The sequence below is a fragment of the Eleutherodactylus coqui genome, chromosome 8, assembly GCF_035609145.1.
Source record: "Eleutherodactylus coqui strain aEleCoq1 chromosome 8, aEleCoq1.hap1, whole genome shotgun sequence".
Taxonomy (NCBI): Eukaryota; Metazoa; Chordata; class Amphibia; order Anura; family Eleutherodactylidae; genus Eleutherodactylus; species Eleutherodactylus coqui.
Genome location: NC_089844.1, coordinates 75,847,477 through 75,860,942, shown reverse-complemented (window position 1 = coordinate 75,860,942; position 13,466 = coordinate 75,847,477). Strand labels below are relative to the sequence as shown.

Below are 13,466 nucleotides of genomic sequence, written 5' to 3'. Positions count from 1 at the left end.
GGGCTTGTCCAGGGTTACAAAAACATTGCCGCTTTTGTCCAAACGCAATACCACCCTTGTCCTTGAGGTAGTGTCTAGTATTACAATTCAGCTCCGTTGAAGTGAATGGGAGCTGAGCTACAAGACCGGACACAACTCAGACAAGGGTGCCACGTGTTTGGAATAAAGCAATCGTATTTGGAAACCCCTTTAGAACCATTTGCAGTTATGGTTCTTTGGGTTACATTGACCCTATTGTAATGTATGGTTGAGATATCCCTATAGAATGGTAGTATATGTCAGAGGCTTCTGTCAGAAGTCCGTTTCAGGTAGTATGCCCAATAATGACTGATAAAAGGCTCAAACCCATTGAAAGCACGGTGCCAGCTCGTAGTAATTCTTACATTATTGCGACCACTGGTTGGTATACATAAAGCACAAGCAGCATGTCGGGCAGCCTGTAATTACGGTGATCTTTATAAGCCTATCCATTGATTCCACAGCCCCGCCACATGAGCTCACAGAAGAGGAGAAGCAGCAAATTGTACACAGCGAAGAGTTTGTAAGTTTCTTTGACCACAGTACAAGAATCGTTGAGCGCGCCCTCTCTGAGCAAGTCAACATTTTCTTTGATTACAGTGGCCGAGACTTGGAAGAAAAAGAAGGGTAAGTGTGTAAAACGGATCATAATTTAGGGTCTTCTCATGCCAAATTCGTATGATACACTTTTTTAAGTTTGAGTTACTCATTGTTAATGTTTTTCCGTTTCGCAGGGAAATACAAGCCGGCGCGAAGATATCTCTGAATAGACAGTTTTTTGATGAACGTTGGTCAAAGCATCGTGTCGTCAGCTGCTTGGACTGGTCTTCTCAGGTATTAAGTAGATGCCACCATGTTTATATTAAGTCATTTTGCTTAAGGAGAAGATAAACCATAGTTTTTCTTACATCGTATATACATGTTCAATTTGGTGGCGTGGTAACTTATTTGCTTGGGGTAATATTAAGAGACTGGGATGCTTTCAATGCTATATCATAAAAAAGGAGATTCCTGGACTTTGATATCAATGGCTTATCTTTAGGAAAGGCCATGAATATCAGATCACTGGGTGTTTTGACTCCCAACACCCCTGCATGTCAGCTTACCAAAGGGACCATGGCGCTTTCCTAAGTGCTGCCTCGCCTTTATTGTTTAACAGGCACAGCGCTGTATGTTTGGTATTGGTGGTTCCTGGTATTACAGCTCAGTCCTATTCAAGTAAATGAGACTGAGCTGCAAAGCTTAGCACAGCAACTACAAAATGTACAGTAATATGCCTGATAAATATCGACGGGGGTCGCAGAGCTCTCCCAAGTGACATGGCTCTCTTCAGTCAGCTGTTTGATGGGGTGCTGGGAGTCTTACCCTCACCTGTGTATTGATGGCCTATCCTAAAAATATAAGCTCTGATTCCAAAAACATTATTTAAAGGCACTGTTGGTTTACCTTCTATGGGACAGCTATAAAAATCCTAAATGGCACTGTCATGATAGAACAAACCGCAACAAACTTTTTAAGCAGTGCAGTACAATGCATTTCAAGCCACAGGAGTTCTTCATCAAAAAACTTTCTGACAGTGAGGGTGACCAATGAGTGGAACAGGTTACCACGGGAGGTGATGAGTTCTCCTTCAATGGAAGTGTTCAAACAAAGGCTGGACAAATATCTGTCTTGGGTGACTTAGTAAATCCTGCACTGAGCAGGGGGTTGGACCAGATGACCCTGGAGGACCCTTCCAACTCTATTAGTCTATGATTCTAAAACCTACTCTAAAGACATGCACAGTAAATTGCTAAAAAGTAGATGTGACCAATATAACAGATGTCACATGACTAATATTAAATCATATGATCGTAATCTTGATGAAGACCCCTTGTGTATTGCAAACGCATCATGCTGCACTTTGTTCTTATAGAACAATAATATTAGTTTGCTATGCTTTATTGTGTTGTGATAATGATAATGCCTTTTATGGTTTCTGTAGCTGTTCCATGGAAGGTAAACCAGCAGCGCCTTTTAAGTGATGTATTTGGAATTGGAGCCTATATTATGCAAGTGGGTTGGGATTCTCTGGACCTCAACCTCCATCCCTATCATTGCTGGCAGCGGTTTGCCTGCACACTTATTGATATTACAGCTGATTTATTGGCTTTGAGCCCACCATTGCACAACTTGACCAAGAGGGAGTCTGACATAATGTTTCTTATCATATCTCATCAATTTATTTTATTGGATCAACGCCCCTTAGTTTCTCTCCTATTTATTGTGTTTCAATTAGTCTTTGATATTTAATGGCCTATCTTTAGAATACGTTTACAAAGTCCTGGAAGACCCCTTTAAGTGAAGCACTAACTTATATAGGGTTTTCCAATGAGCGCCTCTACTACTGTTCAATTTCAGAGTTAGCGCAGGTCATTGCTCAACAGGGATTTCTTTAGACAGTCCTCTTGGCCCCAATATCCAACGTGAAAATCCACTTTTATACTGTATACGTGCCACCCGCGTTTCCATAACATGCTGTCCCTGTTAAAGGCTATGGACACCTTTTGTGGGGCAGATTTTTTTGTTTTTCTTTTTTCAGTTGAATGCTTGCATTTTGGATTGACAATTATTTTTGCCGTCAGGTTTAATTAAAAATTTTGCACTTGATGTTTTACTTGTCTTCCTGTGCTTTCCCATCCCCCCCTGTGTCACAAATGAAAGCCACCGCTCAATGCATTGAGCAGCGCACCAAGTAGTTCGCCCATTGTAATATTATAATGGGCGGACTACTTGGCACCGCTCAATGCACTGAGTGACGGCTTTCAGTGCTGACACCGGGGAAACGATGAGGTAAGTGTAACACATAACACATCCCCAGACTCAGTGGGCCACCTACTTCCAACCTATAAGCTTAGCTCATAGGGCTAAAATTAGGTGACAGTCTCTTGATGCATCTGCATTAGCAAGATTTTTTTTTTTTTAAACAAAGTAGTTTCTTGGAAGTCCCAAGTTTTTGCCATTGAATTAGAAGAAATTTCAGTCTACCGGTAGTCCAATGGAGTTTTGCTATAGAACTTTTTAATCCAATCCTCACTGTGAAGCTTTAACATAATGACATGGATATTAATGTATATATATTTACATATAAATGCATATTGGATAACTGTGTAATCTGCCATACGCTGCTATCACCTCCAGTCACCCATTAGACATTTCAAGTGAATGTAAAGTTCTTCACACCATTTTAAGGGGCAGTTATTGGGTCATGTTTTGTTTCCTTTCCACGTTCTAGCGAACTGTTACATTATTGTTAATTTCAATCACACTGATTTCTAAATGTTGTTACATCACAGTATACAGTTTTTTTTATTTAAAGGGGCCAAGTCAAACTTCTAAATAGTCATAAATCAGCACATGCTGCTATAGGAAGTCAATCCAATATGTTTCTTTTGGATTTTTTGCTCCTCATTCCAAGGAATCCTCTCTTCAGACTTCCTTTCGTCTGCTTCCTTCTTAACCTTAATCCCCCTGGCTACATCTAATATATTATAATCCCCCCCACCCCCCACTCCCCTTCACGCCACGACTGCTAAGCCCCGCTCATTACAAACGATCAGCGTGTTCCTGGTTACCGTCCTGTTAGTAGTCTGCACTGTGTGCCAATTTTTACTGCAGTGCTGGCATCCAAGTTATCTATGGTGCCTTCACAGAGCTACATTGTAATGTGTCCATATATTGATGGTGCCACTGCAGAGCCAACTGAAGGAATGGGGCTGCTCACAGGAGCGCTGTAGTGAGCGGTGATGTGACCATGCCTGCGATCTATGCCCAATGCAGGTTGCAGCTTTCAAGTAGCATGCGCAGATGCGGTAACTTTAGGTGCTACTGCACATGCTCTGCACTGGCGCTTGATTCCTCTCCTTTTTGCAAATTCTTTACAGACCTCAGAATCCCCTTCACATATACATTGGTCAATAATAACTACCTCTTGGCTTGCAAATGGACTGTACAAACTGATGTGAAGTCCAGAAAGACTCACAACGCCCACCTCGAAGCTTTGCCTGCTGTGGTGGGCATCGTGCTTCTTCCTGGCTTACTGAATCTGGACTTTTCCTCTTGGCTTGTAAATGGACTGTACACACTGAGGTGCTTATTGACAAATGTATATGTGAAGAGGATTCTTGCATCTATAAAGCATTTTGAAGAAACTTGTCGTTCTTCTGATATTATTTGTAGCTGTGGAGACGGGCTCTATTGAATATCCTAAAGCCTGAGCTGTATCCTTGTTCGCTCTGCTTTGTGATGAAGACAAACATTTAGGTAGTTAAGGCCATGTCCAGAGGCAGTAAGTTCCACTGTGGATTTTTCCACAAATCCCCATAAGTATTTCATGCTGATTTTGCTGTGGACTTCGCTCTTTGCCTTGCACATGTACCCTTTTCTGTAACATGGAGGTTGGTTTTTGATAACTCCAGCCACTTTAATGTACTATTAATTACTGTGGGTTTGTGGTGCTGAATCCGCATTACAAATCTGTAGTCAATCTGCCGCATTTGGACCCAGTAGAATTTTAACTAAATCTCCTTAGACTTTGTAGTCATAGAACAGTAAAGTTGGAAGCGACCTCCAGGGTCATTGGGTCCAACTCTCTGCTTAGTGCAGGAATCACAAAATCCTCCCAGCCTCTGACCAGCCTCTGTTTGTAGACTTCCGTTGAACTCGCCACCGCCCGTGGTAACCTGTTCCACTCATTAATCCTCCTCACTGTCTAATATCTAATCTGTCTCCTCCCTTTCAGTTTCATCCCATTGCTTCTAGTCTTTCCTCTGCACTGTGACAGCCCTTCAGATATTTGTAGACCGCTATTAAGTCTCCTCTCAGCCTTCTTTTTGGCAAGCTAAACATTTCTAGATCCTTTAACCGTTCTTCATAGGACATGATTTGCAGACCGCTCACCATCTTGGTAACTCTTCTCTAAATGGGCTCCAGTTTTGTTGATTCCTTTTTTAAAGTGGGGTGCCCAGAACTTGACACAGTATTCCAGATGAAGACTAACCAAGGAAGAGTAGAGGGGAATAGTTACCTTACGTAATCTAGACTCTATGCTTCTCTTAAAACATCCCAGAATTGTGTTTACATTTTTGCTACTGCATCACACTGTTGACTCATGTTCAGTCTGTGATCTTTTAGTATAACCAAGTCTTTTTCACATTTATAGCTGGTCATCTCAATTCTTCCCATTCTGTATGTGCTTTTTTTTTCATTTTTCTTGCCCAGATGTAGTACTTTGCAATTCTACTTGTTAAATACCAGCGACTGATCACTTCTGCAACTTCTAATTACACCAAACTTCTAGTCAACTTTATAGTTTACCAATATATCCACCATGAAAATATATTGAGAAAAGGTGCGGGAAAAAAAGATAACTAGCAGGCCTCATGAAATGAGTAGAACTCTCCAAACAAAGGTTCACCAGTAAGGTACTTTTATTAACACATGCTGCATTTTAGCTCTCCCCGGAGCCTTTCTCATGCAAGCCCTACCTCCATGTTTTATCTGCCCACCATACCTGCTATTAAATTGTGAACATCAGTGGTTTTTGACTGCAAATGTGTGCATGCCTGTATGTTGTGACTTGAAAGTATTTCTGCAATGGGTGGCAGTATTACAGTTCTTGTGCATTGTGTGATATGTTAGGTGTGCATTATGGCAGCTTGGTTTCGGTGAACTGTATGGTGTGTCTTCTGTCAATCCGTTAGAATCGGGGATATGACCTCACATTCTAATCAAGCTGTGCAGCAGAAGTTATATTGGTGAGTTACATGTAGAGGTCTTAGTATCACCGTATGTCATGGTTTCTCTGACAGTACCCAGAGTTGCTCGTTGCATCATACAACAACAACGAGGATGCTCCGCATGAACCAGATGGCGTAGCTCTTGTTTGGAACATGAAATATAAGAAGACGACCCCGGAGTATGTGTTTCACTGCCAGGTATGAAACCAGACATTTTATGCTAATCATTTGGATTCAATGCTCTGCAATGCCCCAAGTACTAGTTAGCATAATCATTTCATTGCCCCCATTTAAACCACATGCATTCGCAAACATATGTTGATTGAGCTCTTCATCAGTTTAAAAAAAAAAAACTAAACTTTTTTTTCTTTTTCTTCTGGGCCTGCTGACATCATCCACATGGGTTAGGGATGCCAGAAAACCTGCACGTTACATCCCCTCTGATTTATATTAATTCAAGCTTTCTCTGTCCCAAGGAAAGATCCTAGCTTCTTTCTCATGCCAGACAATACGTTTTGGGCCATTAAATGAGAAGAACGTGGCCCGAGGAGATGGAAACAGACTTGTTTAAGTGGAAACACATGCTCAGAATGTGATCACAATTTTAAGAGAATAGCTTAAGTGTGTTTGCCAACAAGTGAGCAGCTTCTATTTTCTGGATGTCAAAATTTGCTGAGTTTATTGTGATGGATTAAATGTAGCGTGTAATCCCAGAGCTGTCAGATTACTGTCAGAGCGCAGTGGAGATGACTGACAAATGTTAATTTTGCTGAAAGTGATAGGACAAAACCCTTAAAATATTTCTGAGTTTAAAACTATATTTTATCTTCTGTGACGGTTCTGTTTTTCTTTGTGCCGATTTGAAAACTTTCAATAGCATTACTTGATAATGAGTAGTTAGGAAAACGGAACGTTCCAGTCAGTCATCAACAGCAGTAGAGCCGCGCAGGCACGAGGATGAGGAGGGTTTTAGAGCCCAACTACTTATCTGGATAGGAGCGGCCCCAGAAGTGACAGTGACAACACTGGGTATTCACATTTATGATTGTCAGAGGTTGTCGCCCTAATTGTTTTAAAATTGTGCTCTATTAAGAGGGCCAATGGGACTTCCTCGTTAGTTGTATCTCACCGGCTGTTTCTTTTTTATTATATATATATATATATATATATATATATATATATATATATATATATATATATATATATATATATATATATATATATATATATATATATATTATACACACACACACTCTGTTGTCAGAAATGTTGCTTGGTTCCTATTGAAAACCATATTGCTTAGTTGCGTGTTGCAGTACAGATCTTTATATTCTCCCATTCCTGATTTCTCTCAAGAATCCATTAGAAGAAATGCAGTGGATAAGAATTTTTTGAAGTTGGCGTACCCTGAAAAGATTGAAAGAGAAAACTTTGGTTCGGTTTTAGGGTTCTTTTAGACAGAATGATTGCGTTCAAAAAACCATTCAAACTAGCAAAAGTGAATCGTTCAGTCTAAACTCGTTTCATTAACCGAACGACGCACGATAAGCATTAGCTTTTCGCTCGTCGTTCATTTTCTGCAGGCATAAAGATTGTTGGCTTGTCCCCTTTATCTTTCAGTTTAAACAGCATTTGTTCGGTCGTTCTCATTCACTTATACAGCAAATGCGAAAGACTGAATGATTTTGAACAATTTTATCATTTGAGTGAGCCGACGATGTTATCTGCCTGTCTAAGGCCCAATGCTCACGGGCAGATTTGAGGAATCCACATGGGTCACCCACAGGGAAGATCCGCAGTTCAAAGTGCCCCTAGGGAGACATTGGCATCCGCAACTGAATTTAATTATGCGGATTTGATTTGCGGACCGTTTGGTGCGAAAGGCAAATCGCAGCATTCTCCATTTCAGTGCGGATTCCATGCGGACGGGCTCAATAGAAGTTAGTGGGTGCGGATGAGCCACAGTGCATCCGCAAATAAAATTGCGGATACACTGCAGATTTGAAGGTTAAAAACAATTGGGGAGGTGAGATGGAGGGGGGGGGGGGGGGGTTTGTGGATTTTTTTCAGTGCTGATGATCCACAGTACATTTGTGTGGAAAAACCATTACTTCCACGATATTCCGAAAACTGTTTCCGCAGGTCTCCTGCTGCTAAAATCTGCATGCGGAATCCGATCCGCCCATGGACATGAGGCCCAAGCAGGATGAACGAGCGAACTCTGGCCTCATTCGCTTGTTCAAACGATAAATCTGCGTGTCTTAGCCAGTAGAAAAAAATTATTGCTTTTGGTAAAAAACTAAGTAATCTTGTAGATATCAGATATCGGACATCAATCACACCAAAAGGGATTCATCCTTGTAATGTAAGGAGCTGCAGAACCTGCTCACATATACGGACCATGGATATAGATTCCCAACATATAGTAAGACTAGAAGATTCCTCGGACATTCACATGTTCCACGTCCAAAATTGTGTACCTGATTCACTAAATGTCCTATTGGGGGTCTTTATGTTGACTAAACAGGACAGAAACTTAAAGCAAGGCTGAGGTCTCCTCATCAAATTAAAGACTTGTGGCTGAGAACCTTTTGTATTTGTGTTTGGATACAATTTGAAAGCACTCTAAATGCTCCAATATCCCTGATAACATCCTTCATCAGTATACTCTGTTCAGATTTCTGTCCTGGAGCTTTATAGGTCCTTTTATAAAAGTTTCAGGCTCTGGAGTGATGTAATATGCGAGGGTCACTCCGAACTCTGGGACTTAGGTCATCAATAGACAAAAATTCCTATCCTTGGAATAGGCCACCAGTAGATGATTGGCGGGATCCAACACTCATGCTCACCATCATTTAGCTGATTCTGGCACTGTTGTCCGTATGGATGGTGCAAGAAGCAGATTGTGCTGTCCGTATTTCAGCAGCCCAATTGGGTAACGTGGGCGCAGCTCCCTTTTGAATTTAGTGGGAGCTGCGCCAAATCGGGATGGTGCAATATGCTTCCTGTGCGGTTTGTACTGACAGTGGTGTTGGGTGTCCTGAGTGGTAGACCGACGCCTATCCTCTATTGATGAGCTGGCCTAAGGATAGATTAGGATACTTGTACTGCCGGTCTGTAAATGTGAGCTACAGCTGTGTGGATACATTTATTTGTCTTTTTTTTCTTTTAGTCTGCGGTTATGTCAGCTGCTTTTGCAAAGTTTCACCCAAACTTAGTAGTTGGTGGGACGTATTCAGGCCAAATTGTCTTATGGGACAATCGAAGTAACAAGAGGACTCCAGTCCAGAGGACCCCACTATCAGCTGCTGCTCACACGGTAAGGGATGAATTCTTAGGGGTACACCCTAATCCTTTTATTTGATGTAGAATTAACACTTTCATTCCAGTTCTATTTGTAGAGATTATTTTTTATCATGATGTTAAGCACTTGGCTAAATAATTTGAATAGTTTAAGATTTGCACAAAGGCCTACTTGGACTGTATTGATTCACAGTGTTCCTGAAAGATTAATTGATAGATGATAAGTAATACAAAACTAAGATTTATGATTGGTGTAATACTTTTTTATTGTGTTCCTTTTTATTTTAAATACCAGTGTGGACTGAATACATGCATATCACTATTTCTCTTTAAGGCCCTCCCTCACACAGACATTTTATTACAGCGTTTAGTGCTGCCTTTTCAGCACAGCATTTAACGCTGTACAACGCTCTCATTCATTTCAATGGGGCTGCTCACACAAGCGTCAAAACGCAGCGTCTTCAACAGTGATGCATGTTCTAAATTTGGCTGTTTACAGCCCTGCATTGCCCATTGAAATGAATGGGCAGCATTCGCAGCGCTGCTGAAAATGCGGCACTACTTGGTGCCGTGTTTTGGGCAGCACTAGCTGCACTACCAAAAAAAAGTTATACTCAGCTGCCGCCGTCAGGTCCCTGGTGCTGCTTTCCGGGCACTTGTCAGAGGATCTTTTCCTAGGGACAGGTTTTGAAGACCCCGCCTCCAGCAAGAGATTGCTCTGATTGGCTAATCCAGTGCCAATCACAGCCAGTGCTGGATGCACCAACCACAGCCATTCCATGAATGAATGGCTCGCGGCTCAGCCAAACAGAGCAATCTCTTGCTGGAGGCGTGATCTTGAAACCCAGTTACCAGCAAGAAAAGCTCTGAAGCCACAGACAAGTGTCTGCAGGGACAGCAGACGGCCTCTACTGGGTCAGTATTTGTTTTTTGTTTTTTTTTCAGTTTCCTTAACTGCGTTATTAGCTGTGCTGAAAACGCTGCCAAAACACTGGCATAACGCATGCCAGTGCTGTTGAAATAGAAGTTAACGCAGCATTGAAGAACGCTGCATTTACTGCAAACTCCTGTATGAGGGAGGCCTAACAGTATGTTCCGAATCTGGGCTGACAGCTTGTATAATGTGAATTTGCATACTTAAAACTTTTCAATCAATGAAAAGAAAAGCTTTTCAAAAAAGCCAAAAAGTTGTAATATCGGTACAGTATGAGTCTGTACTAAGAATGGGATTATTGGTTTCTACGTGACCACCTCAATCTGGTTCCCATATGGGTCGTTATACTCCGTGAACGTAGAGTGTAAAGGCAACCAATGGAAAGAGGTTATTAAAATTGGCTTTAAAGGAGTGAGCATAGTCGCACAGACCTCTATAATGTGAAGTATATTTCCCCTAGCGTTAAGTTGGTAACTCAATAAGTGCATACCGCTATATTTTGTCTTTTAGCATCCAGTGTATTGCGTTAATGTGGTTGGCACGCAGAATGCCCACAATTTGATAAGTATATCAACAGATGGCAAGATCTGCTCATGGAGCCTTGATATGCTTTCTCAGCCGCAGGTAAGTCAACAATGATTAAATGGGCCAAATGTTGAATGGTTCGCCTGATTGGATAAGCTTTGTAAACCGTTCCATAATATTTCTCAAAAGCCTTTAAAACTTTCTGCTGGTTTTAGGAGCTTATTTTGTACGTAACATCTGCAGCTAATGCGGCACTTTCCCCAACTCTACTCTAATGGTCAGTTCTCCAGGGATCAGCCCTAAAGGAAAGCTGATTGAAGCGCCCGGTGTTATGGATTCATGCCATAGAAGTTTTTGATGAGCTCATAATGATCTCATTGGATGAGTAGCTTGCCAGTAAAACTTTCTTGGACACCAGCAAAATATTTTGATTCAATTCACCCTTTGCGTCAGTTGTAGGGGCATAAATTTGTTTTCTGGATATGGCGCAAGGTTTTCCATTGATGCAGATGGTCAGGATCCTACCACTTATGGCACAGAAACTATGGACAGCTTTACTAAACTTTTTGTTCACGGTGAAGGCGACTCCATTCATTTTGGATCTTTTCATTTCCTGAGTAGGAAATCACCGCTGGTAAAGTATCTATTTCCTGTCCACTGATCTTTGCAATAGAGTGCTGAGCTCTGTGATTGGCTGCAGCAGCCTGTGACCTCTCAGACACAGGCTGCTGCAGCTTGTAAACACTGTCACATGGGAGACTGATGACTGCGGTCCACAGCATAGCGCTGGGAAAGTTGAGTATAGGATAGTATTTACACATGGGGAGCCTATTTAGATAAAAACCAAATAACTTGGACAACGGTGCTTATGGAAGCATTAATCTTGAATCTAACAAGTATTTTGTGATACCTGCAAGTTATTCCTTTCTCCTGTTAAATTCTATGCATTAGTAGTATCTCTTTATTTGTTGTTTGCGAAGTTAAAATCCAAGTCTTTGAGTGAGCTGCAGTAATTGTGGGGCGGGGAGAATACATTACACAGTGAGATTGTGAATGTTTTTGCCCCCTACTTCTTTCCAGGACAGCATGGAGTTAGTTCACAAGCAATCGAAGGCCGTAGCTGTCACCTGTATGTCCTTCCCAGTGGGAGACGTCAACAACTTTGTGGTGGGAAGTGAAGAAGGTTCTGTCTACACAGCATGCCGCCATGGAAGGTAAAATAAAAACTTCAATCCTTTTTTCATGCAATTCATAGAGCTGACAAGGAAGAAGCTTCCCTAAGGTCTTGCATAGTGAGACATGTTGACAAATTTCTGGTTAAGTACTTAATGTAAAATGCCCCATTAAGATCAGTCAAAAAAAGAAAAAGTAATACACGAAGAGCTCTACATCTGTCTTTTTGTTTGTTTGTAGTGTTTTCTTAGCTTTTTTGCCCTCAAGTATTCAAAAGGGAATGTAAAAAATATTGAACAACTCTGTTTCTCGTCCGTATCATTGGGGGCCACAGCCTAGACCATGGGATATAGCCACTGCCCTAGGAGGCGACACTAAGCAAAAAAGTGTTAGCTCCTCCCCACCTGGCTATATCCCCCCTGCAGGCACTCAGCTAATTAGTCTTTAGCTTAGTGTCTGCTAGGAGGCAGACGTGGCTATTCGCGGGAATCCGGGGAGTCGGGGCTTTTCCCTGGCTCTACTGGCCTCCCGGGGGAGACGCAGGCAGGGGGTGTCTCCACCACTACTGCGGCGTCTCACCCAGAGAAGAAAAAGGGGCCCGACCATGCAATGCGCATCTGAGTCGGTTACCCGCCAGCCATAGGGCTCCCCCTCCCTGGAGTAGCGCACTGTCTGACGGTGACGCGTAGGGGGCAGCACTGCTGGAGTGGTCGACGCAAGGCAGGCTGTGGCTCCCAGGAAGACACCCCCCTTGGGACTATGGACGGCGCAGGTATTCCGGCGCAGACAGCGCATACCTTAAGGAGCATCAGGACGCCGGCGGTGGCAACGGCGGGGGCAGCGGCAGCGGCGATGACAGCGGCAATGACAGCGGCGATGACAGCGGCGATGGCAGCGGCGATGGCAGCGGCAAAGGCGGCGGCAGCGGCAGCTCTCCCGCCCAGGGATAGAAGCTTGCGTGTTGCAGGACGCCGGGGCGCTGGCCGGCAGGCCACTTCCGGGCACGGCGCTCCGGGGGGCGGAGCGCCGTCGTCACGGCCGGAAAGCGTCACTTCCGGGTCGCGGGGGACGCTTCCGGGCCAGGCCACGCCCCCTCCGACCGGGATGAGTTAAAAAGTCCGCATGGACAGAGAAATGGCCGCGCTCCTGGGCACTTCAGTTGCTACACCTCTGAGCCCAGCACCTGCAGCTCTCTGAAGCACACAGCAGCCTTCCAGCCGTGCAGCCCTGCAGCCCTGCAGTTTTCCTCGGCAGTTTCCTTCTGCAACGCAGAAAGCACCCGGACAGCAGCAGCACCTCCTGTCTCGGGCACCAGCAGCAGGAATAACTCCGCAGCAGTCCCTGCCACAGCACCTGCCGGGTCACCAACGCCGCGAGATCGTATGGTACACCAGCGTCGACTTCCGACAGCATCCAAGCGTCAGGACCAGAGGCTCCAGCTGGACCAGGGGAACCGCAGAAACAGATGCTAGACCGGGTAAGCCCTGCCCAAGGCAGCACTTTGCGGTGTTCTCCCCTTGCCCTCCCCGTCCCCCCTGCAGGCATTCCTGTAACGGTACTTAGCTTACCCGCTACCTGGGAATTGTTTTCTGTTGCCATGTCTGACCCTAGATCAGAGGGTTCCAGCCCGGCCGAGGGGAGGGTGAAGCGTGGCGCTTGCACTATCTGCAGCGTTAAGTTCGCTTGCGGTCAAGTCGACCCCCGCTGCGCTAGATGTGCCGCGGTGCGTGCAGCTC

General features: G+C 43.7%; 1 protein-coding gene across 7 annotated transcripts in view; it reads left to right on the top strand.

The window, feature by feature from the left end:
• DYNC1I2 (dynein cytoplasmic 1 intermediate chain 2) overlaps positions 1 to 13,466 on the top strand; it is a 124,063-nt gene that overhangs the window by 89,611 nt on the left and 20,986 nt on the right. For all 7 annotated transcript variants that reach the window (XM_066575861.1, XM_066575864.1, XM_066575863.1 and 4 more), the window contains 6 exons: positions 483 to 645; positions 753 to 852; positions 5,868 to 5,993; positions 8,968 to 9,114; positions 10,543 to 10,656; positions 11,638 to 11,771. In XM_066575861.1, coding sequence (XP_066431958.1) covers positions 483 to 645; positions 753 to 852; positions 5,868 to 5,993; positions 8,968 to 9,114; positions 10,543 to 10,656; positions 11,638 to 11,771 — 784 coding nt within the window. The remainder of the gene's footprint in view (positions 1 to 482; positions 646 to 752; positions 853 to 5,867; positions 5,994 to 8,967; positions 9,115 to 10,542; positions 10,657 to 11,637; positions 11,772 to 13,466) is intronic.